Source organism: Falco rusticolus, chromosome 1 (genome assembly GCF_015220075.1).
Source record: "Falco rusticolus isolate bFalRus1 chromosome 1, bFalRus1.pri, whole genome shotgun sequence".
NCBI classification, from domain to species: Eukaryota; Metazoa; Chordata; class Aves; order Falconiformes; family Falconidae; genus Falco; species Falco rusticolus.
In genome coordinates, this window is record NC_051187.1 from 69435254 (window position 1) to 69461705 (window position 26452).

At 38.8% G+C, this 26452-nt stretch overlaps 1 protein-coding gene across 13 annotated transcripts in view; it reads left to right on the forward strand.

The window, feature by feature from the left end:
• The window catches only part of FRYL (FRY like transcription coactivator), a 180279-nt gene that overhangs the window by 41419 nt on the left and 112408 nt on the right, over positions 1-26452 (forward strand). Inside the window, exon 1 of one of the 13 annotated variants that reach the window (XM_037383540.1) lies at positions 739-859. The exons of the other annotated variants lie outside the window; for them this stretch is intronic. Coding sequence (XP_037239437.1) covers positions 784-859 — 76 coding nt within the window. The 5' untranslated portion in view covers positions 739-783. Of the gene's footprint in view, positions 1-738; positions 860-26452 lie in introns of those variants that run through there. 13 annotated transcript variants of the gene reach the window in all.

Sequence of the window (26452 nt, forward strand, 5' to 3'; positions counted from 1 at the left end):
ATCCCTAGGAATCTGGAAACTTCACACCTAAGATGCTTTTCGTCATGGCCTTTGAGGTGATGCTGAACGAAGTAAACCATCAGAAATGTCAAAACGGTGGTGTGAAGTCCTTTAAAAGAAAAAGAAAACCCAAACCACTAATAGCGACAGGTGTCGAAGCTCAGTCGCCCATAGCTCTCTTGCAGGCGGCCACCCTGGGAATCCTACTTGGCCCTTCCTGCCCTCCGCCGGGCACCTGTTTGTCACGCCTGGGGTGTTTTTATTTTTTATTTCGCTGATCTCTCCGCGGAAGGCTGGCCGTGCTTCTGGCGCCGCGCAGTAACGCCGGGCGGCTGCGGAGCTCACTGCAAGTGTGACGGATCGGCTGCGAGTGCATGTCGGACTCCGCGAAGAGCCCGTTAGCCCTTCGGGTTTCGGTTGTCAGTGGCTGCGTGGTTCGGCGGCCGAGGGGTGGGCCGCGCAGCCCGCCGTGTCACCGGGGACCGTCCCTGGGCAGCGCGGGTGCGCGCAGAGGGGCCCCGTCCCCTCCCTCACAGCAGCACGGCGCTCTGCCGTTGGCGGGGGGACGCGCCGGGACCCCGCGGGCAGCGGCGCGGGGCGGGGCCTGCCGGGCCGGGAGGGGTCCCGCGAGGAGCCGCCTTTAGCGCGCCCCCCCCCGCCCCGGGCCCTGCGTCACCGGGAGGCCGCGCGGCAGCGGCGCGGGCTCCGGCACGCTCCTCCCGCCGGTGGCGCTGCCGGTGGCCGGTCCTGGCGGCGCCCCGCTCCCGCCCTGCCCCCGGCACCATGCTCAGCCTACAGGATTCCCTCTTCTTCGAAATTAGCATCAAGTCTCTGCTGAAATCCTGGAGCAGCAGCAGCAGTAAGTACCTCGGTACGCCGCTGGCACCGGCAGCTGCGGCCTCATACCGGATATTTTTTTTTATTATTTTTTTTTTTTTTTTGCATGCAGCTGTGTAAAATTACGCTTTAAAAACAGGTTTTTAGCTATCCTTTGTGCTGGTGCAACTTGGCATAGCCATCGTGAGGGGTGAGCAAAGTGTGCTATTCTGCTTCCTAGTTGTCATGTAAGAGTATATATATATATATGTGTGTGTGTGTGTATATATTAATTTTTTTCATTTTCCTTAGGCTACAGTTGGTTTAGTCTGATAAAGTTCTTTGCACCCTTTGCTGTCCAAGAGAGGTGCAAGTAGATGCTCATCTCTGCAGAGTTATCAGATGCAGACGCTGTGGCTTAGTTCTGCCAAGCTCAATGCTCCTTTGAAGCAAAACAGGCGTCCTCAGACTGAGTGTTTTACAGGGGGTATTATTTTTGTTCCTCAGACACATTATTATACCTGCAAAAAGTGCCCACTTTGATCTTCTAAATAGCCCAGATCTAGAGTTTCTACCAACGCAGGCAAGGATGCTGCTGTTGGTAAAGACAACCAGTCTGTCCTCGGATCACCCCTGCACACATGCTTCAATGCAGGGTCTCGGGCCTGTGAGCTGCCCTGCACTGTGTAGCAGGCTCTGCTATCGTAAGCACAGCAGCTTGATGACAGGATGCCAGGAGATGAGAAGGATGGTGTGTAACTGTACGTCAGCTATACGCCTTAAGTTTTTTGCATTTGTAAAGATTAAAGAAGTCGGAAGCAGGAGGTATCTGGTATCTCAGCTTTAAGTTATATTTCATTAATGGCTGTTTTGAGGTGTCTGGGATGCGCAGTTTCTGCTATCCGACGCTTCATCAGAGTACCTCCATTGGGATTTTTACCCTAATACAGCATTTTTTGTTTCACCTGTCTTGTTTGAAGGAATTAGTAGCAAGTTATATATTGTACGGTGTATTAATTGGTGCTTGGAGAGTATGCAGATATTTAGTTTGTCCTAATGGTTTATTCAGATGTGAGATTTGCTTTTTGCACTGACGGCTAATTCATGTTCTGGACTAATAACTTCTCAACTTATGACTTTTGAGTTAAAGCAATGGATGTTTCAAAACAGGCATCCTTATAGGGTTTGCTTTTCACTTTTTGCTCATCTCTTGCAGATTAACTGTATCTGTTCCAAATTATATCTTGTAATAGTACTTGGTAGTTATTAACTTTCTTGCTGAAATAAAGATAACCAGAAGGGTTTTTCTATTGTTTTATAGTAGCAGTTTAAGGATTTTTAATCGTTTTCATGAGACACCTTCAAGTTGGTTTTATTAATGTATATAGTTTCCAAACTAAAGTAAACCATGGGATACATTCAGTTACAATAAATGCAATCTACAACTAGAAAAATAATTGCTGTATAGGTAAGGAGGTGAATTGCAAAATTTAGACTAGGTAATTGTCAGCTATACTAAGACTGAGAGTAAAAATAATAATAATACTAAAGGTTATCTGAGAAGAGGTTATATGTGATGCTGTTTTCTCCTTTATGTCCTCTGTTATGTAAGCACAGCGGAGGAAGATATTCCTGACTCTCTTGTCAGGAAGTGGTACTTGGATGATCTACCAACAAACTAATTTTCTGTGCACACTGATTAGGTAGATGGGGTTTATGTCACTTTTTTTTACCATTGCCACTCCATTTGTGAAAATTGCCGTGCTGCATGTCTGCTCTGGAAGTGTGTGAGAGTTGCATTCTGATGGCTTTCCACTGTGCAGGCCAGCCAGGAGCAGCCCTTTCTGTGCAGCCTGTACTGGGTGTAAGTATTGTGATTCACATGGATGCTGAGTGAATTGAGCTGAAGTGGGCAAGCCAGTTGCTTCTTTTCTTAAAACGTTTTCCAATCAAGTGATGCAGTATGTGCAGAACAAGGAATTACGCAATATTTATGTTGAGTATGTGTTTGGAAATTCAATAAATTCGTATGCTAATAAGTTACTTCAGAGAGGTTTTTTTCTGTATTTTCATAAAAAAATATAAGCAAATGCTACTTTTTAAGGTGTATATGATAACTTCAGAATTTTGTATACTGAACAGCGTCAGAAGAGGAGTGGGTATGTTGCATGCATATCCATATACATAAAAATAAGCATCTGTAGAGAGTATTTAAGTATATAACAGAAAGGCAGCAGAGCTCCATGGGTCTGGTTAAGGGCTTGCTTAGCTGGCATAACGTTGCAGTGCTGGCTAAGGTTTTATTGTAGTTGATCTTTTTTCTTTCAGTAACAACAATGAAGTGACATTCATATGGCCTAGTTTCAGAATGTGATGTCTGTGCCAAAAATTTTAGGCATTACTTCTTTTTAAATGGGATCAGGAATGTTCTTTTAATCCAACAGTGAAGTGAGGATGTTCCCGCTTAAGAATTGTTTACTGAAGTTGTGGATGGGATGGAGGCTTTATACTGGCTGGTCCTCAGGTTGCTTTTTTCTGTAGTATTTAAGAAATCTTAGTTTTCATAACTTTAAGAGCGTTAAGTTACAGTATGGTTTCTGTTGTTTAGTCCATTGCAGTTTGAATATGGTCTGTTGAACCATTCTTCTGAGGTTTCTGATATTGTAGCAAAAATACTAATTTTGATTGTTACTTACGTTGATTGATGTAAGAAAATTCTCTTATTTTGTCTAAATTCGTTTAAGAATAAGGAGGCCTGGGTGCCACAAAAATTACTTTTAGCAATGCAATATATGAGTTAAAAAAACCATTGTGCTGCTTACAATCAAAAGCATTATGTAATGAATACCTTTCTGTAAGATATGACATATGTTTTAATGAAAAGTGCATGTATTTCTGGGGCTTACAGTCTAGGCAGGAACAACTGGTTTCCAGTGAATGTGAGTATGACACATTACTGCTTTCTTAAAAGCTCTTCTGTGTTTCTAATAATTACTTGATTAATAATCTTGTCCAGGTGAGAAATAAATAATTGTTTCTGGATAATGAAAAAGAACAAACAATGTTTTTATTGTGTTTCTAAGAATGAATACACAGCTTTCTCTTGCTGTGCTGCAGTTGTGGTATGTCTGTCTGCTAAACAGAAAGGCACACCTGTCCTGTGGGTGCTTCTCTGTCCTTGAATTCTTGTCCCTACCATTTTCTGGTAAATCAGTGTTGCAGATGGTGCATGAGATTTTCATACAGTCTTGCTCATGTTGACTCAGAAGTCATGCATATATTTCAAGAACTCGTACAATGTAAGAGATCGGGGCGGCTCTTAACGTCACGCCTGCCAAAGCTACATCGAGGTCATTGGCCTTGGCCTCTTTTTGGTAAGAGTTTGTGACAGTGATTTTCAAACTTACTTAGATTTGTGAGCCTGGGAACAAAGTTGTAGCAGGGAAGTGAGCTGTATCTGCCTGCACAGTAGTCGTTTTTGAAAATGTGTTATAAAATCAGAAAGAAATGGAGCGGCTTTAAAAGGAAGTGAATTATTTGAGCTATGGCTGCCAGGTGCTGACAAGCACGTGAAAACTGGGGAGAGCTACCTGGCAGATACTTCTGAATCACTCTTTCTGTGAATGAAAAAAGCACTTGGAGTTAAGAATTGCTTACCTTCCCATAGGATTAGCTTGACTGAAGATCACTTCCTCCTTTACCAACCAAAAATGAACTCCTGGCTCTCAAGAGAGGTTCTGCTCTGATAATACAGTATTTAACAAAGTAGGTGTAATGGATTAATTTTTATCCTGTGGATTTTCATTTGATGGCAGCAACAAAACTGTAATTTAAATAAAAAAGGTGAAATCACCTTGCAGTGCCATGATAGGAACTTATATGAAAAGGGATCATATGAAGAACTGTGGAACAGGTGTTTTGTTCCCAGTCTTGTTTTTTGTGAGGAGATGGGGTGGAGTGTATGTGGAGGTGTGCACGGGTTTAGCAGAAGGACAGATTTGCTTCTTCTGTTGCAGTTTGTTCATGGATTATGCTTTTTAAAAGCACAATTTGTTAATATTTTAGGAATCATTATTGTATGATAAATTTTAACCTGTTTTCCAAGCAAGTGTTAAACTGCAAAGAAAAATAAAACCTGGGGAAAAAATAGGTCTGAGCTGTTACGTGATTTTCTCATCCAAACTGTCCTTTGGGGTAGCAGTTATCAGTGGCAGTACAGTGCTCTAGAGAACTTCCAGACATCTTTCAATGGCAGTTTTATATGCTAGTGGCAAAATCAGCATTACTTCACAATCAAGAGAAATCTTATTTTTCATGACATACTATTTTTGATGCCTTTTAAAACAATAAAATAAATAAGTATGATATTTAGTAGGTGTTAACTTTATCCCTCCAATATTAAACATCCCAAATAATAATGTGTTCAATCTTTTTGTAGAAAGCTTTTTGTTACTTGTAACCTTGACTTCAAAAAATCATGACAGTAGTTGTCTTGTATCCTGAAACTCCATAGACTGTCTCCAGAGAATATACCAATTCTTTCTTACGACTTCCAAAATTGTTTTGACATGTCAAAAAGTGAAACCTTAAAATGAAAGATTAATACAAATTTATGGTAACTTTTGAAAAAGCTACTAAATTCCACTCTTTTTTAAAAAAATGTATTTAATTGTACTTTGTGATAATAAATGTACTTGCGGATCCCTGTACTGCTGAAGCAGCAAGTTTCTTTGCTGTAGAAGGGACAGGGCACTTAACAATGGCTTTTCCACAGCCTGTCAGCTGTCACAGGAAAAGCAAGTTTTTGTTAGTAGTTATTCAACCAATAAAATATGAATTTTTTTTTTTTTTTTTTTTTAAGGGATTATGGAGGGGGACCTCTGTAGTTGACCCTCTTTATGAACTTAGGTGGTCTTTAATGGTGGCCATTTGTGCAGTATATTTTGGGGCACATAAGACCATGAGTCATTGCATTTCCTGATACGTGGTGTGTTGGCATACATGCAACTAAATGAAATGTCAGTAACAGTCTGTGTAGTAAAATCTGCTATGTAAAAAAAAGATAGCTTTTATATTTATCTTTTCTTCAGGGTAGGGTTGAAATAACAAGGTCTATAAATGGATATAGGCTGGAAGGAGGCAAGAAAGCTGTAAGGAGATCACCCAAACTAGAGAAACCAATGTATCACCCTGAAACTGAAGAGCACCTAGTGTATATAAGTGAAAGTTCTGAAGCTGTCAGACTTTTCCAGTCCCACTCCGTTAGGTGCAGGTCAAGTGAGCAGGATGAACATGAGGGAATTAGCCTAAGATGGCTGAGCTCATCACTTTTGCCAAAAGTGGTGGCTTTGCCCCTAGCAGTGCAGCCTTGTCACCTTTTCAGCTGCCAGTTGTGCTACTTTGTCTTACTCTTTTAGTGGGCTGTTTTGGGTCATTACATCAGCAGAAATTTTCTTGGGAAGGTGGAGAAGTTGCTGCTGCTGCTGTTTGTTAAAATTATCCAACTGAATCCTCTTAAGGCAAGGAGGAGGGTGGATGTGAGGACTTACTGTAAAAGAAGGGTCAGGACCACCTGCCTAGTAGTGAGGCTGTCTTGTTTGGTGGGCATGTAGGGGCGTCTCAGCTCAGCTGTCTTGCTGTCACGTGTTTTGCATAGAAGCCTTCTTTATATTTGCTTATTTTTCTTCTGCATGACTGAAGATGTGTGATTATTTTTTGGGTAGTTTTGGGTTGGTCTAGCATTCACTACTGCTAAACATTCATACCTAAACGTGTACTTTTTCCCTGCCTTATTTGTTTGATGCCTACAGTCTATTTTCTGAAACTCTTTGTGTAGATTGAACATAAGGGCATGGCTGCTTATTAGGGAGTGTATATAACCAGATTTGTACCAGTGATAAGCAGATAAGGATATATGATGTTTTGGGCCTTATTTTGGACTTCTCTGTGTATCAGCATGGAAAATCTTGAACTGTGGTGTTTTTTGGGTGGGTTCTTTTTTATTATTTTTTGAAGATTGTTACATGTGCGGTTCTTCATATTAATTTTTAAATAAGATGCCTGCATTGTATTAAGTACATTATGTGTTGAGATATACATTATTTATTTTCGTCAGGCATGGATATGCTCGAATGAACTTTCCTTTGTGACGTTCTTTCTATAAAAGCAATATACTTTTTGCTAAATATGTAACTAGGTTCTGTAATGATTGAAATTGCAGAAGAGAATGCTTTTGAGAGGAGAAAGTGCCCCAAATGCAAACCACTCTGTCAGCTACTGTTGGGTCGAATAAACTGCATGCTGTGCATGGACTTCAGGAAAACTCCAGATAAACCAATTGCAACAACCCATATCAAATACCCCATTTCTGCTGACCTTTTTTTTTTTTTTTTTTTTTTTTAAACTCTAGCTTTGGCCTTTTGTGTTTGAAGGGGAAAGGTTCAGACACTAGAGATTTAATAGCATTTAAGAGATCATTGACAAAACAGAATTTGTTTATTTAGAAAGGTGACTGCCAACTTCAGAACACTATGTGGAGTAAAACTGTTGTTTGCTGTATTATATATCCTGTTTGCGTGTAGTTACAGGTTTTCCCCTGTATGAAAGAAATATTCTTCCTCATTCCTCTACAAAGAGTAATGATGCTAGTCAAAGGGAGCTTTTAAATTCTGTAAGGTACAGTGCAAATTAAAGAGTGAATTTGAACTTGAAGAGAAAGAGGTCATTTTTAAATCAAAAGGGGCACTCAGAACCTCAAAGACACTGGGCCATGCTACTACAAATATGAATTAAGTGTTTGAGCTCTGATGTTCCCACTTGCCTGTGTGAATGTCACAAGCAAAGGTTTATGTTAGTAGGTCTGGTAGAAAATAGTTACTGGGAGAAATTTCAGAGTAGTTTACTGAAATATGATTTCTATAATATGCTGCTAAGCTACAATAACAGAAGAAAATAAAATGTTAAGGCATATAATTGTTTTGTTTCAATTACTTTAATATTAGAATATTAATTATTTAAAAATGAATAGAAAGAAACTTTATATCACTGACTTTGCATTAATAAGTCTCATTATACAAATCCAGGAGTTTTTGTGGCCCAATCAAGAACTACTTAAGACACGGTGATGGTCAAGAAGCTGGAGGTAGAAAATGTTTCAGTACAGCTACAGAATTAACATGTGTTATGACTCTTTAATTATTTTCGCCAGATTTTAGACTTGATGCCTTAAGTAGGTATAGTTAGAACAAACAAGAAAAGCAACATGTGTTGGATAGATTTTTCTTGGTTCAGAATGAATACTACTAATGATTATATAATGCTTTCAAAGTAGTAGTAGTAGAAAACTACAGGCATGTAAAATTTTTTCCTCACTCTTTGCCTTTTTCTCATTCTTCTCAAGAATTTGAAAATCCAAAGGGGAGAAAGAATACATTTCTTTAGATTCACATAGCCTCAGAAACAGACCACTTAGAGTTTAAAAAAACAAGCACTCCAAACTTCTAAAATAAAAATTTTCATTTAAAACATTGATAGGTTTTTTTTCTCAAAAATTAGTTCAAGTTCTAGAAGTAATTTCTCAAAGAGATCTTGGGAAAGCACAGCATGGGAAGTATAAATGATTCCTCTGGTTCTGTCCATCAGGCGCAGTTGGTACATGATTTGGGGACATTTTCAATTTTACTTTTTGAAGTTCCCTTTGTACTGAAGCAATTGCTACAGACCAGAATGCTGGTCTAGGAAGATGTATGAATGCCTTAAACCCTTGCAAATCAATGCTAACTAATAAATGAATATTGGAAAGAGTTGTTATGTTTACAGTGCTATCAAAGCAGAGTAAGTAGCCTTAGGAATTGTTGGTTTTCTTCCTTTTGCTTTTTTTATTCATGATCCATGTTTGCTTCCTTTGTTCACGCTGCTGAACTAGAACTTAAGATCCTCGGGTTAGGAACTGTCACGTTTGGGAGGGTGGCGGTGCACCAGGTTCACTGGTCAGTAACATCTCAGCAGCTCTTAATGCAGCCAATATTGGGCTTAGAAAACTGAGTGTCTGACATCTCAGTGGAAACCTGCCTCCTTTTTCACTCTAACATCTTGTTTGTGCCAGTTGTCAGCAGGGCGTAGTAGTTGGGCCAAATATCACCAGATTTTTACTGTTCTTTCAGCTACAAATGAGGTCTTGTCCTGGAAAAAAAGAGGCTGGCAACTGGCACGCTGTTTTTGTGACAGCAAGGCAAAGAAAGAAGCAGGCTAGCCCGGATGTACTGACGTTTGGCTGAGAAGTTCAAAGGTGGTTTTTTTATAGCTGTTTGAGACACTGTGGCCAGAAACCTGTGGTAGATTTAGGGATATTAAGGTGGAGTCGTGCATTGTTCTGCTTGTAGGGGTATTCTTATATTTGAACCTCCCTCTCTTCAGAAATTAACAGGATAGGAAAAGAGGAAGGAGGAATCCAGAACCTAGAAATTCCCTAGCAGAGGTGCATGGATGAGAACGATTTTTTGGAGTATTTTTTTCTCTTTTTTCTTCTTAAATAATAATTTAAAAATCCTGAAAGGGTACTTCAAGCTATAATTATTCTTCCACAGGAAAGAAGGTAAATGTGTGTTGCTAATTCTGAAAAAAAATATATTAAGCAAAACGATATGAGCAAAACCAGGATTCACAAATGTGGCAAAAGGTGACCAAAAGGAAAGTGATTCCGCTGTTAAATTTTCCTAGCATCTGTCACTGTAGTAGTGTTCAAAGGTTTGTTTGAATGATTTTACTTTTTTTTTTAAATTTTTTTATTATTTTTTTTTTAAATTTGTAGTTTGTGCCCATTTTTTATGGCTGCATTATCCCTTAAGGGGATACTGTGACTGGAAAACTAGAGTGCTTGTCTTGGAGAGGATGAGGGAAACAAGAACATAACTTGTTTAACCGAGGAGGCGAGAGGATGGCAGGACAGGGCCTGGGAGGACCATAGGGAGGGCACAGACAGGGATTCTGCATTTTTGGAAGCAAGCTTGTAGGATTTCACTATCTAAAACGTCACGAAGGATGTGAATTACGCTGCCATTGAGCGTGAAAACTTTTTGAAGTATATTGAGCTGAAGTTCAACCTCAGTAAAACTGAATATGTGCCAAACTGGTGTCTTCCTGGAGGTGCAAGTTTTCAGAATTAAAAAATAGCATGCTCTACTTTATTCTGAAGGCCTGAAGGGAGGAAGCAGTGATTCCTTGGTTAATTTTAGTTTAGGTACTGGTTTATTAGATATATTCTTGCACTTTTTTAGTTCTTTGTCAAGCCTTCATATCTCTTCTATACTTCCTAACTACTAAGACCATTTACATTCATGGTGCTGAGAAAAATGGTGTGAAGTCCTTGAGTGCTATTTGGTTTTGGTTTATATTTGCAGTTTTGAGACTAAGGTTAAAGACTGACTGCCAAAAAGGGATTGTGAATATTGGATAGCTTTAGCTATTTGGTGACTGGGGTTGGTGATGGAGACCCATGAAGGTGTGGAAGAGCAGCTGTGCCATCCTGACGGGATTTCCTCTGCTGGGATGTAGTTCTGGGGAGCCTCAGTCCCCGTTCCTGCTGCCTGGGAGTGCTGCCCTGAAGCTGCAGGCTGGGCCTGAGTTAACCTTCTGCGTTAATGGCACTGTAATTTCTGTGTGCTTTGCATGTGTCTTGCCTAAAAAAGTCTTTGTGAGAGGGGGGCGGGATATTTCTAACCTTTGAATGTATCAGTCTGCCTTGTTAACACGAGGGATGTTTGCTCGTGTGCCATCTGCCTTACGGCTCTACTGAGGTGGTGGAGCCTCGTGAGGGGTTGCAAGTTTTTGTCAGCATCTACAATTAGGAAAAAAACCTAACAGATTTCTCGTTTCCTCTGTTTTCCTGTCCTGTGCTTCTTGCTGAGTGCAGCTGCTTTAGCAGGGTATTGATAATGTATTTCTGGAGATAAATCACTGCTCCTTCCCTTGAGCTGTGGCTGTGGATTAGCAGTGCCGTGCGGGTCAGACTGCCTCCTGTTCTCCAGCTGCAGAGGAAGAAAACTGTAACCTCATTTCTTGTGTGGGTCTAGCAAACTTATAGTCAGCTCAGAAGGCAAGTGGGCTTTTATAGCATGATTAAAACAGCCTGGCATTGTGTGGTGTTGTCAATATGTGACCATACAAACTTAAATGCCATATCGTCAGGGAAGAAGATGAGCGATGAGCTCTGGATGGGAAACTCCAAATTTCTAGGTCACTGACTGAGAGTGTAACTCGGCAGAGGCCAGAGCTTGTTATTGTTTTGTGGTTTGCATTTGGTCTCCTTCCAGGTATCGGGACCAGAGTGCTCCCAGCTTTGAGGCCCTAACCCCCGACTGAGCTCCACAGTCACCGCACAGTCCCGCCACAGCTGGACCTGCTTCCCAGCTCTCTGCTTCTGCCCCTTCAAAAGTTATTCAGTTGTTAGTCTAATCTGCGTTTTATTACTGCAGAACGATTAATGAGGTAATATTTTTTTACGATACATACAGATTGTGCCTGTGTAACTTTGTTGTACTGAGGAAGCTTGAGGTCAAATACCTTGACCAGAAAAGCTGAGATTTTCAGGGTTGAGCAGGAATAGTGGGGCAATGCATAAAAACGGTTTTGGTAATAGTATACCTGAGCAAGAATGAAGCAAGTATTGCTCCATTTTCAAAACAATGCTACCAGTATATTTATGTGTTAGAACTTGGGAGGTGGTGTCTTTGGCTAGCTGTCTGTGCTAATTCTGCTTGGTAACCTAAGTGACCTTATTTTTTTTTTCTTCATGTAAGGAGCGTTATGGATTATACAACCATTTTTTGTGATATCCTCTACTAGGAAATTTTACCCTCTGTTCCTGAAGAGGGCCAGACATTGAGAATTTTTAAAGCAGAACCTTAATAGATTCATATCTTTCTTCTAGTGTATTTCTTCTTGTTTTTATATTTGTGGTGAACTGTGTAGTCTTCTAAATGGCACTCAAATACTGCTTCTGTCGTTAATGGCCAAGCCATAGCTGGTATTAGTGCATATGGTTAGATGCTTAGTTACTTTTCAAGCCTCAAAACCTGGTAGTACTCAAATGATTACAGTTCTGAATGTAGTTGTGATAGTTGTCCTAGCTCCTTACAGGCTGCTTTCTTTAAAATACGGTTTTATATATAAACATATTTTTATTCCTGTCTGTCAGCATGGAAGTCTTCAGAAAAGATTTTACCATACTTCATTTTGTAGGTGAGCATCTCCTTTAACTTTGCTGATAGACTGTGAATATATTCTGTGTCTTCCTACAAAAATAGGAATCCTGCTATTTTAATTTTTCTCAAAAAACAGCATAGGAAATACTGTTGCAACATTGTGTAAACCATGTAGCAGTTGTAAATGTAAGACCTTATAAGAGGGAAAGGAGATGTTACTTAAAATAAGAACTGAGGGGAAGAAGATTTTCACTTGCCCTTATAGTCTCTTAAGCCCCAGAGGCCAGTCCAGCAGCTGAGCACCAGGACAAGGGTATTCATGGTGTCTGTCCTGCAAAATGGCACCATGATGCTTGTGTCCAGCTGGTCTGGAATCCCTGGCCATGGTATGGGAGGTGAGGATGCCAGGTGCCACATTATCCTTATGTCCCGAGTTCCTCTTTGGTTGCCAACAGATTTTGGATATGTTTTTGGAACGGACAGTGATCAGTGTCTCCATCCTGTCCCACCTCTGTGAGTTGTTACTAGTCATCATGGTTCTTTGTCTCCAGGTCTGGGTGTGCTGTGAAATCACAGGTAGATATGTGGGGGGTGGGTGTCAGGAATTTTCCGTCACCTGCTTCACCTGGGTGCCGTTCATACAGGCCATGCTGGGAGCCCCACTTCCCTGGGTGCCTCCACAGCCAGACCTTCCAGTTCATACCAGTCTGAGCCTCTTGAGTTACAGTTCTCTGCAATGCTTTTTAGAGCTTATAAGAATGTATTGAAACCAGGTAAATGTCCTTATAGTGGAGAAAGCAAACTACTTTCTGAAATAGATTAGAATCAGATAAAAAGTTAAAATGAAAGTTGAAGAACACAGAAGAGAAAAGCTTTTCCTTTTCCCTTTCAATTGTAATACACACAGCTGAAATCTTAAATGAACAATTTAGCCATGTGTTTTGGAGTTCCACGGAGAAGCATATGATAACCTATTTTTATTTCAGATGTGACTAGCCTCCTCCCCTGGAACTAACAAAGAAGCTGTTAACTCTGAAAGCTTGGTGTGTTTATGGTGGCTAAGAATAGCACTGCATGGCACTTAGTATTGTCCTCTTACAGAAGTCCAGTTCAGGTGCTGGCTATGTCTGCATGGTACGTGAGATTTTTTTGCCAGGTTTGTGCTGTGCCCTTGCACTTTCTCTGAAGGCTGTCATCTCTTTTTCTAAGGAGTTGCACAACTTCAGATTCTTGCTAGTTTGGCTTAGTTTTATTTGCGGTTAGCATAAATAAATTTATTCAGAAAGTCTAGTTAGAAATACAAGTGTCTTATGCTAACTTCTAAAAAAATATTGTTAGCTAGGGCTTCGTGTGAACTCAGCACTACCTTGTGCTGTTAGAAATGTAAAAAGTGCTGAGGAGCCTCAAAATACAGTTCCCAAACTAACCACAGGAGCAAAACAAATTTGTATAACTGACCTAGTGAACAGTCCTGGATCGTCTGGATGTTTTCTGATTTTCATATTCATCAAATGTTTTTTTCCCCCCAAGAAAAAATTAAAATAGGCATTCCAGACCATCACCAACTCAGCAGCTGACATTGCTGTTTTTCTGTAGAGTTTGGTGAACAAAAGGCCCTGGCTTTAAAGAGTACGTTTGGTAAACAGAAAAACACAGGCAGCTACACCATATTTAAAAACAGAATTTACAACAATGTTGTAAGATATGTATGTGCCATCACAAGGCTATTTATGCTCTAGTTGACAAATAATCAACCTCTGCTATGTACTAACTTGTTGGTTAGTTGTACTGGAAACTAAAACCCATCAGATTTGAATTTTCAGAAGAGCTGATCCCCTCAGTTCAGGGCAGAAAACTTTATTTAGGGAATATGTTCAGGTATGATTTTTTGGTTGGTTGGTTTTGACAATTACATTTAGATATTTACCTGGATGTGGGAAAAAATGGGTTTTGTCGTGTTGTTTTGACTCCTCAGCAAACTTGCTGTAAGAATACATTTTGAAAGTGCTGATTTTTTTTTTTTTAAATCTTTTCCTAAATTTCTTTTCCTCCTCAGCATGTTTGTGTTAAATGTGACAGATTGAGTTAGTCTTCAGAGGTTTATTTCCCTTTCCAGTTCGTATGTTCATATGGAGGATTACTAGGCAAAACTGACAGAATTAGAACGTAGAACAGTTGTTCTTTCCTGAAATTGATACTTAATGCATGAGACTTACTGTAACCCTGATCTGTGTGTGCTTGAGCATATTCCAATGCTCAAATGTATTTGTTTGTTTATTCTCTTTGTTTAATCTGTGTGTGTATATCTAACACTTCAGTTTTCAAACCATACCTCAGTATCAGAAATACTGTTATAATATTTGACTGCTTCACTAGGCAGTTACTTACAAAGATGTGAAAATGCTCTGTAAATGGACCTAGTCTGGGCTAATGTAATGTTTGGAGCTTTAATTTGTAGAAATATTTTTCATCTGAAATATTAATATGCTTATACGGAGCATATAAAAAGAAATTAAATTAGTTTCTTAAGATTCTTTTAAAATAGGTTGTTCTTTTTTAGTGATACATGATTTGAAGTTATTGGTTACTTTATAACTGATGCTCCAGAGTCCTTTTCCAAAATAGCTTTTTATAGCAAGGCTGCCAGTATTCATTACTTTTTGCATTTATTCAGGAAAGGTATCGGTTTGACATTAATGAGGATAATTGAGGATAATGAGCATAATAAGCATAATGAGGAAAAGTCTTCTGCTACTGGAAGCTGAAATTGCCCTCTTCTCACTTGGAAAGAGTAAGCAGGCAGTGGTAGGGGGGGGTTAAACAAACTAGTTTGGGTTGTTGTACTTGGTGAGAGAACTCTTTGCAAAAGCTGTTGGCTTCTGACACTTTTTTTGGAAATAATATAGAGCGTAAATTTGTTGAGCATATTGATATTGTTTTTTCTTTCAGTACAGTGCATCGATAGGGTTTTCTGTATCCTTAATTCTTCAATCTGAGGATATGGAGTTTTGTTTTTCCAGAGAAATGTGGGTTAGGAAAGATGAGAGAAGGTATTTAAGTTTCTTTTTCTGTTTGCTGGTTAACAAAGGCATGCCTATGATCACTTTGACCTTGTTACTTGATGCATTTTTTGATGTGTGGTGTATATGTATCTATTAATACGTTGAAAAGAAACAAAACCTCATCACAGATGATGTTTCTGGTGACAAGTGTTAATTTGAATTGTCTATGCTGCCCATATATCAGTGTGTTTGTATTCCTTTGATGCTATATCCTTGCCTTAATTTTAGTTTTTTAGGTACTACTGAAAGCTTCTCTTTCTCTTCACGTAATTAGTGTACCTTAAAAATGATATCTTTATTCAGAGTAAGTTCACTCTCATCAGTGCTGTGGAAATGTGTGCTTCCTTAACTTGTAGAACAGTGAATATGGAAATCTGGAATAAACACTACCAAATAAAATTCCCTTCCATTCTCTTTCTACTCTTCTAGTCCTCAGACATGACTAGTATATCTTTCCACTGCTGCTTTTGCCTCCCTTATGCTTTTTATTTTAACATCACTTAGCCAAGCATTGATGTAATGTTACTGCCTTTGTTAGCTCATGCTTAACATAGGATTCAGAGCGCCAGTGTATTTCTAGCCTGGTGCAGTGTTCATTTGATAGCCCAGGAAGGAAAAAATGGATTTCTCTGTTAGTAGTAAAAGTTCTGCTCTCTGCCCCGCTTCCCCCACCTTCATGGGCTGAGCAGGGCATGCCTTCCATACTAAGCAGGAAGGGTGTGGGGGAGAATGTGTGCATGCAAGGTTACCTGCAGACTTATCTGTCACTTGGGAAGTTGACTGTCATTCTGTGACTTTCAAACTGCAGTCCAGCACCCAGGAGGGGGAATGAGAAGAAACCAAACTGCCCCCTAGCAAGCTTAAATTTGCTCAGTAGGAATCTGCATCCCCCTTGGAAACTTCCTCTTAAAAAAACACCCCTCTGCTAATGGCAAAATACTGCAAAATATTGATACAGGTGGTAGGATTATACCTATCTGCTAGGCTGAAATGGATACCTTATTTCTAGGTCCTTATTGGTGAAGTTTGTGTCAATGCTGCAGCCACGCTGGGAATCCAGCAGTGAGCCATAGGGCGGTGTCACTATTTTTAGCTATTATATCATCAAATAAAGTTGTAACTGCTCGTGTTTAGAAAAAAATTGATGGCATAAATCATTGGAATTGATGCCAGATGGCTAGACATCTGAGCCGAGCTCTTTCCAGTTGTCCTTCTAACTCCAAAAGTTAGAAGCGAAGGAAAGATGTGTGGTGCTTTCATGTGTTAAGGTATCTTGGCTATTACATGAATCCACAGTACTATCTAAAAGCATGAAAACCATGACTGGTATGGTGAAGAGTCTGAGCTTTTAGGCCCCCTTGAAAGGCAGGGAATACTACTAGTTCAGACTTAGCAGTGGCTTGGTTTACATTTTCTGAAGGGCAGGTGGAGCAGAAGAACTAAGCCATATGCTAGTCTATCCTTGCTCTCCGTACTCAAAAGGAAGTTGTCTTTATTCCTGTTGCAGTAAGAATTTTAAATAAAAAATGTGTCAGATAATGCTCTTCAAAAACGGTAGTGTAAGCCTTTTTTTTTTTTCCCCTTTTCAATTTAATCATGCTAGAATAGAATTGTTTCTGTGTTTCATCACTGCTAAAGGTATGACTTAGAATGCTGTAGAAACCTAACATTGAGATATAGGAGGTAAAGAAGCAATTTTAGGGTTTTTATGCTTACATGGTTACTCTTGAGGGAATACAAAATTTGTAAATGAGTGAAACTTGGCAGTTACATATGCTCAGTTGTTAAATGTTTCAAAATAAACAGGTATCAGGATACATACCTTTATTACTTGACATCACAGCACTAATACTTTGGTGCTGTGCAAAGTATTTTGACAGTAGAGTCATGTTAAGTCTTCACAATGACTACTGAGAAAGAAGACAGTAGGTAATAGATGTGTGCTTGGGGGGGTATCTGTTCTCTGAAAAGTTTGGAACTTGATTACAGAACTGTTTTCCAGCAGAAATTCATGTATTAAATCTAACTTTATTATATGTGCAGCTTTAAATTTAATTGAAAGCTACAGTTGTATGAAACTTTAGGACAGTAGAAGCATTTCTGAAAATTACCATTGGGAATTTAACTTCTAGCCCTGAACCTTTACATTCCTGCCATTATCCTACTTCCATACATGATGGATTATGTTCTAGGTTGTGGACAGATGAGAGAGAGATTTACCCTTTACATTCTTTTAAGCTGATCTTGCATGGCAACAGCTTTCTCACTATGAAGCAAAGTAGTTAGGAAGTACGCTATTGAATAAATTTTATGTCTTTCTAAGTGAAGGTTTCTGTGAGTTAAAAATAGGATTTTTAATTAAAATGGTTTGTCTGAAGAGGCTTTCTATTCTGGATGTTTTTATAGAAAATAAATTACATGAACTATGTTTTTAATGGTCTGTCACTTTAATGGTCAGGATTTCCTGATGGCATGCCATAATCAAGAGTGACTGGGCAGGACTTGAGACAATTGTGTTCAAACAGATTTCCTCTTCTCCTTCTAATTTTTATGCTTTAGTACATTGTTTTCCAATGTGTATAGTTTGGTCTTTTGGCATCTTGTGCTATCAAAACTATTTTTTTGTTTTCCCCTTTTTTTTTTTCTTGCCTGATAATAATCTACACTCATCATCTGCCATAGAAGGCTCTATAAAGCAATTCACGTAATGAGTTGTACTTTTTGCATGTGCTTGTAACGATTTCAGCTGGTATGCCCCATCTGTGTCCTAGCTGTTAGGTTGTTAAGGTGGATTTTTGTTTTTTAAATGTAAATACATAAAATAGGTCCTACATACATCTTAGTGGGGTTTTTATTTATTTAATTTTAAACTTCTTGTCTGTAAAGGTAGTTGCTTGCACCATCGATGGGACATTCTGCCCTGCCATCCCATACTAAGTTAGAATGACGTAGCATTCATCAGGCGAGCTTCAGCAAATATGTTTGAGACTGTAGCTTGTTAGCAGCCTTTGCTGCTCTCAAGTCCAGCATTCTCAGTGAACAGGAAGAGCCCAGAATGACTGATAGCCTGTTTCTGACTGGCTGCCCTGGATGTCCTGACACTGCCCTGAATGTCAGATCTGACCTCTTTTTCAACCATTAAATTTCTTAATAAAAGTATTTGTGTTTTCTACCTTCTGTAGATAAAAAATACCTGCCCATCTGATATATGGGACTGTACGTGATACACATGGCTGTTGTTCTTCCTGTTCAGTCACAAATTTCCAGAGGAGCAGGTTCTCTATATAGAGTATGAGGGTAACGTTACTTTGCTAACAGTTGTTAAGGATTGTTGGGATTCTTTTGTTAATTTTTTTTCAGCCCAAAAGAAAGCTTTGCTTAGGGATAAACACTTAAACTGGTATTTTGCAATTCAGTAATGGTGCTGCTTTTCACAGATGAGGGAGTTTCAGATAGGTTTTGTGGGGTTCCTCCTTCTCACCTATGTATAAAGGTAAGAGGAATGACTAGCATAGTCCTTAAGAACTGGCAAAGCCAGTAGGATTTACTTGGAGAAGTTCACAGCTCAGTTTCTCTATTGTCATGTGTCTTGAGTTTAGGCAAAATAAGCATTTTAAAAATTATTTTCCTGATTTTACCTCTCTGATTTATTTTATCTTTCTATTCTAGAGTTTCTGGGAAGAAATAATACACCTTTTTTATTTTGAGACTTCTCAAAGTAAAGTAGGGAAGAGACTACAAGATAGAAAGTCCTTTACAGGGGCTAGAATGTTTGCTGGTTAGAATTTGCTCAGCCATTAAAGCAGCTAGGCAAAAAGAATTTCTTCGTTTCTTCACAATACTTTATCAAGGAGTGTCTGAATATGAGTATGAAAAAGGGGGAAAGGTGCTATGTGGCAGAGAATGTAGCAAAAAGTCTCTAGAAGGTTTTGGTGGTGGGGAGTTTAGAAGCAGGAGAGAGACCTTTCAAAGACTTGTCTATGTTTGACATGCAGGGGACTGACTTCGTGCATCTTGACTGTGTTTGTAGATGTGGAAAAGATGGAGGAGAAGTTTTCTTCTGAACTTAAAATTGATTTTTATTTTTTTTTTAAATTAAAAATAACAAACCCCATCACTTTTAAGTTTGAAGCAATATTACCAAAACTTATTTCTCTTTCACTTTCTCACTTGCAGGACACTGGTTAGATTTCTAGAAAGCATTATGCCAAATGAAAGTCTTGAAATCTACAGTTTATGAATGAAATTCCTTCCCAGGATATCCTTCATGTTTTAGCCGTATACTTAATCAGGTACCTGTTGAAATAAACTTATCTTCTGTTTATTGGTGCAGCATTCATTTATGTTTCTTTGCTCCAGAGCTTGGATGAATGTAATATAAACACATCTGAAGGTCTTCAAATAAATTGTTGATAGGGAAATGTTTCTACTGCTGAAGTGAAATGTAAGTTCAGATTTAGACATGGAGGGGAAGTTACCGACACACATACAACTTCCTCTCTCTGAAAGGTTTGACTTGGCTTTGCAAACGTTGCACTGAACCATACTGCTGAACTAAGCTAGGTCTAAGCCTGTTTCTACTTCACAGGTGGATAATCCATGCATTTTATTAACGTGACATTTCATAAATGCATGACAGAAGTATGAGCTACCACTGCTGGTTATTTAATTCCTTTCATCAAATTCACATAAAATCAGTGAAAGAGAGAGAGGTGAATAAGAATTTGCAGTCTGAGCTTTTAGTGCATGTAGCTTCTTAATGGGATAATGGTTCTTTGCCTGTTCATGTAGTGTAATTGGACATGTGGAGCTATGATCTTTGTTAAACATTTTTCCAAAGATAATTCACTGTATACTATAATCCAGAGAAAGGAGAGAGAATGCCATACTTTGTGTCACTGGATAAATTAGTTGTATAGTCTGTATTGAAAACAACAGGATGTTTGTTCATCATGGACTATGTAACCAGACTAAGATATGAGAAATATGGGAGAAAGAGCAGATTTTTTTCTTGATTTATGTATATTCTAGTGTATTTGGAGTGATGTCAGTTTCAACCACTGTGTTTATATTTGTTGTGTTACTGATCAGTAGATGTATGTTACATAAAGCAAAGGAGTATCTAAGTTATGCAATCTGTGAAAATTTGTGTGTTCGGTGGCCCTTAATTGATAAATAATTTCACTGGCAAAAACTGTGGATTTTATCCACATTATTTAGGTTATCTTGCAAATGGTATATGACTGTGGTATCAGGAGGTTGCTGTGCCTCTCCTTTCACTTTCGGTTTTTCGAGGTTTTCATACCTCTATCAAGAATACTATTTTTATTAGGTACTGTTTTTTAAACATGTCTTAAGAATTATTCAAAAAATGGCATCTGACAGAAATTAATTATATTGAGAATAATACACATCACTGAAAAAAAGGGAAGAGCATTTTTTGTATAATGAAGTGGTTAAAATAAGGGTGTTTTACTGTAATCTATTAGCACAGTTTAAAATTAGTAACATTTTGTTGGTAAATGAGTGTTCATGAAATAAATGGAGAAATCTGGATGAATGCAGTATAATGCAAAAGTATCCACCATCTCTGCAGACTGCTGACTCCAGCACTTGCGTGATGCTGGCAAACCAAGGAACGAGCCAGAGTCATATGTGCAGTGGTGCTGGCTGTGCATGAGATCAGCTGCGGTTCAGTTACAGCTAGAGCTAGTAAGGTAGTAATAAGTCCAATCTATGAACGGACTCCATTCACTATCACTAGTGGTACATAGTTTGGACAAAAAACAGTGTAGTAGGCCTGGCTGGTCTGCTGTGCTGTCACATGCTTCAGCAACCTTCAGCAACCCAGGCTGGATAGATGAATAGCAACTGCATCCTCCCATCACTATTCTGAAAGCAAATCCAAGAGATAAAAGTGAAGAATGGATCTTTCTTTATATTTGTCTGTAGACTGAGGGCTAAGATTTGGAGTGTGCATCTGTTATTAGAGCAAGTGTTGTCTTCATAAAGATTTTCACCATTTCTCTTGTTCAAATCGTGAGGCTTTTCCACTGATAGGAGTAAGGAGACTTTGGAATAGAAACCTGATGTTCTACAGGAACTGTAGAACTGTGAAATAATGATAGAGTTTCTGAAGAAGTTGTGCACCCTAGAAAACAGACTGCTGGTCTGGGAGGCAGGAAAACGAAGTTTAACTTTTTGGTTCTGCTTAGAATTTCTTGGGATGATGCTGGATAGGTTGCGATTCCTTTTGAGCATTGATGTCCTTATTAGGAGAAAAATAATGATTCCTTTGGGAAAATAACTGAAGATTTGTTGCTATGAAGCACTCTAACAATTGTTACAGATGTGTTTCCATGTATATTAATATAATTTCTGTGAAGGATGAAGTGTTCTAGATGTTTATCAGTGTAGAAGACAAGGAGCTTAATTAAAATACCTTTAAGTAACCACACAGATCATATTTTCAATCTTGAGGAGGTTTTGTTTTGCCAGTGGGACATGCAAACCCTATTCTGCAGCAAGTATCACAGGAAACTTAAAAGTAACTGTGATATTATATGTGCTGCAAAAATAATAACAGAAAGCTTAATCATTAAATGTAAGCTGTGTGAAATGATTTACTGCCTTAGCAGTGAACTTTAAAAATAGTAACCAAGCATATCATCTGCTTGATGAAAACTGTGGAGGCCCTATCAAAAGTGCATTGAGTATCCTTATTTTCTGTTTGGATACCTTATTTAAAAACCATAAAATAATTCTAGATGTATTTTCAGGTATCTCAAAAGTGGGGAGATACCTGATGGAAGGTTTGCTTCAGTCAGACCAGTCCAACTTCTTGAGAAACAGCAGCAGCTGAAAGCGTATTTCAGTTGTAGGAAAAATGTGAAAAACTTAGTACTATTTAGAACACGTGAAGTGTCAACACTTGGCGAAGTGTAAAGTAGTACCAAAAAAATTGTATGACAGCTAAAAATCATTGTTTCATATTAGCCATGAAGTAAAACGCACTCATAGACTGTCACAGGCTGGGATGTGTTCGTTACGCTTTGGTACCTGCTTTGTGTGTTTGAATCCTGAATAATCTTGTTGGTAAACAGGATACTACTTACATCTCAAATACTTGACGCATTTGGGCTATACAGAGAGAAGCAGGGTGATAGAAACAAGTAACCTTTATGGACATTTGTGTTTAAGACGAAACAACATTGTTTCTCATTTAGCATTCATCTGGGTGTGTTGCCTTTTGACTCAGGAGTATGTTGGCTGTCTAATTATCCTTTGTATTGTTTTACTGTTCCTTCAAACTATCCAAACAATTTGGTGTGGCCCTAGCAACCAAACAATATTGTTTAACAGAGATTTCCTATGGCACTTGCTCCCAGATTTCCCACATAGCACTAGCTTGCATCAGAGCAAACAAGCAGGATATTGTTTCAAGTGAGTAACAGTCAGTGTTTTCAAGCAATTTATGGAAGTAGGTGAGGTTTTTTTGAACTGTTGCAAGTGGTATGATTTTTTTGTTCCGGATTTCATCTGAAGTTCTGTAAAATGGTCCATGTTTTGAAGCTTCAAAATAATTTTTGAAACTCTAATTTTTTTTCTGGAAGCTAAGAGCAGAGAACGGCTTATGCTTTGATGGCAAAGAATAGTAGAAAGAAATTATTTAATCCTGTCCTGTAATGAGATTTTTTTTTCCATTAAACATGCTATTTAAAATACACTTAGACCCTTCCTACGGTGTTACTGATAGTAAGTTCATGAGTAAATGAATCCCACTGAACATAATTATACCAGATAACAATGTTGTTTGACCTAGTTAAGAAATCTGATAATAGATTTTGACTTTTCTTTAAGGAACTACTATGTATCTTCTTATTAAACACAGTCAAGCTCCCTCCCCTTTTTCCTTCCTGTGTGGATTTTTTTTACGTAGCAGATAAACCCATGAACATTGTCATATGCAAGGCAAGAGTCGTAAATGTGGACTATTAATGCTGTCATGAATTGGAGTCCTCAGCAAGTTCATAGATAAAAGTAAATCCTAGTCTTTTATTCTGCCTTTTGAATACACTGGCATTTCAGCAAAACTAAGATAATTGTAATTCTCTCACGGCAGCATTTATAATTGCTTCAGTTTGACATTTTGCCCTTGTTTTTTTGGGGAGGTTTATTACCAACTGAAGAGTTTGTGCATGTGAACGCAGAGGTTAGTAACATGTACGGCTGCAGGATAGTCTTAACTCTGCTTTGCTGCTGGAAGAGTAAAAAGGCAAGTGCTGTCCCTCCATTGACTTTCGTGTTTTGCTGGCATAAGCATATGTGCAGTCATGTGGTGAGTGAATTGGACAACTGATTGTGTCAAAATTAACCTGGGAAAAAAAAAATTAATACGTATGCTGCTTTTCCACTTCTCAGTTCATTACGGAGCTGCACGCTTACGTTCGCTTGCACAGGAGTAGGAGGCGGTACAGGAAGAAGATGGCTGGCTGGGAGGGGTTGCATCCTCTGACAGTACTGCAGCTTATGCCGTCTGAAGGGGGCTGTGTGAAACGTCCCGAGGAGTGGGGTCTGTGACATTGCAGACTGATGTAAGGCAGTCCTGGTACCACATTTCCCTGACTTGATGGTTGTGCCCTCTGCTTTGCCCTGAAATTGTCACAGCACATCTGGGAGCTGGTGTGGTTGTAGTCCAGTTGCTTCAATTTTTCTTGCCGGGGTTAGATTTTTGTCCAGTTTACCCATTCTGAGTTGATTTCCTATGTTGTCACGTGAGGGTGGTAGGAGGATTTGTCTGCAGTATGCCTGGATTTAGGTCAGTCTAAACAGCGTTTCCCTGATCTTGAAATAAATAGATTTCTTTTAACTTGGAAATTTCTGGGATGGGAAGGTTTCATCCTTAGTGATAGAGGCTGTTTTGAGGCTTTGGAAGTTAACATGCTGAGATGGTCTCTTACTCAGGATTAGTTTACTAACACTAAGTAAAGATAGTACTTTGAAGATGACCAGCTCTCAATTTTTTCCTGATTCTTAAATGACAGGGACTTTTAAAGGCAGTGTTTTGAAGATGAGACAGAAGTGTAAGTGTATTGTGTAAACACTTTAAGACTTGTCCACGTGAAAGCGAATCTAGATGTAGTTCTGGGTTAAGGAGCACATTAGTGCTTCTTAGTTTCCTTAGAGAGAGAGAAGAGCTGGCTGAATACCAGCTTCTCATTGTTAGGAACATGGACTGGGCCAGAGCTGTTGTGGCATGTTCCCTTAAGTCCCCAGTCCTGATAATGTGGGGACTGTGGCATGCTCCAGTAGGTAAGTCGAGAAGGAGCCAAAGCAGCTACTTTGCTAAGTTCCTTCTGACCAGACACAGCTAATGATGTTCCCAAGGAGATTTAAACTTCTCGCATTTCTTTCCAGTCTATTACCTTCAGTATATGATTTAAAATAATAGAGAGTCCAGTTTGTCTGTTGAGTAGAACAGAGCTTTAGCTTTCTTAGAAACTCTCACGTTCGGGATAGAAACAACTGTTTACTTAGAAATGTGTGGTATCTTTTAGGATACTTGATTTTTCTTAGGTACTTGATTTTTTTTTTATTTTGTTCGTCTGCATGCAGATGGAGATGAAAGAAGAGTTCTTCATAATCTGTGTATTGCAACATTTTTCTGTTTTGTCTGTCTCATACTTGGTGTTCCTGTCTGTTACCTGCTATGGCTAGGGTGGATATATTCCTTCTTTTTGCCTCTCCTGAAACCTCTGTGCTCTCCTCCTTGAACACGTGCATCTCTCTTGTTTCCCGGGTTGCCTTTGGGAGTATTGGGGCTAAAGAATGACAAGAGTGCAGATGCTGGAGAATGTGGACATTGTGAAGAAAATTTTTTTAAAGCGCCTGACACTTTTATGCTTCTGTACTGAGGGACAAGCTAATCATCAGATATGGGATAAGAACAAATTCTTCTTTAAAGTCAGATGGTTTGGGTTGTCATTATTCTTTTGTAGCATGCACTTTATTCTGTTTCTTAATGCCTTTGTTTACTTCCATCTAGCGAACTTCCACTACAGGGATCTAGAACGTTGTCTTTGATCTCCCATTGCCTGTGCTGTGTGGCACATGCTTTTCTGTGTCTTTTAGGACCTCTGTTACCAAGATCAAAGTGCTAGGTCAAAATGTTAGAGGATGTTCAGAAGTGCTTTATGGCATGCAGTGTGCCATTTTGATGTTGCCCTTGGTTGCCAGGAACTCAACTCTGCGACCTTGGCAAGTCCTTCCAGCCTTGAAGATGGCATACTGCAATTTATGTACAGGAAAAAATATGCACTACTTCAACTATGAGTTTGTACAAAAACTTAGGGGAAAAAAACACGACTACTATCATCACCTTATGCAAGGAAACCTTCCTTTTTGATTAGAGGCTAAGGTAGTTGTGACTGTTCTGACTCCTGCTGAATTTCTCACTTCACTAAAATGTTTGATAAATCATTACTTTCAATGGAAGTCGAGGAGATCTGTGTTATGTAAAATGTAACTTTCTGAACTGATAGAAGAAATTATGAAGAAGATGTGAAGTACCAAAGGTTTGGTTTTCATGGCAATCATTATTTTCATGGATGAGTTGAACACTGAAAAAAATGTTTGAGCAAAACCTGTGGATAATATTTAGCTAATAGGAATTGCACATGTACAACTTGAAAAGACAACAGTTTTGCAAGTTCATCAAAACTGGACAAGTGCATCTCCTCACACTTTAACTGCAAAAAGCCTTACCTGAGCAAAGTGCAGTATAAAATACAATAAAATAGACTGAGACTTGGCTCCTTTCCTTGTCTTAGGAAAATCTTACCATAAAAAGTTAACAATTCTTAATACCAATTCCTAATATCAATAAAAAAAGTAACATTTGCAGTTGTGGAATATGCTAGAGAAATATCAGATCTTTCTGGGTAGATCTAGGGCATCAGTAGAGATGTCAATATTTATTTTGATTTGCAGTGTGTAGGACAAGAATTGTAGTTATTTACTGTGGTTGGTATGTGTGTGTTAAACTCATACATGAGTTCTGATACTTGATTTTCAGTACTGCAGTTCAGATTGAGTGGCAGCTATGATAATATTTTTGAGTTGTTAGGGAGGAAAATAATAACAAAGATGCGTAAATATGTGTAAACTTAGTATATGACAATTTCAGTATAGAGGTGAAAGCAGTAATCCTTAGGGGGGAGGCTAATATATTCATTGCTATTTATATTGATAGATTCATTATTATTTCTGATAAGGAACAAGTTTTTCAGATTTGTGACTAAAGGGTAGATAAAAAATAGTTAGTATGACATATTTAGAAAGGGTTTGCGTTCTTGTTAGGAAAATAAGCTCACC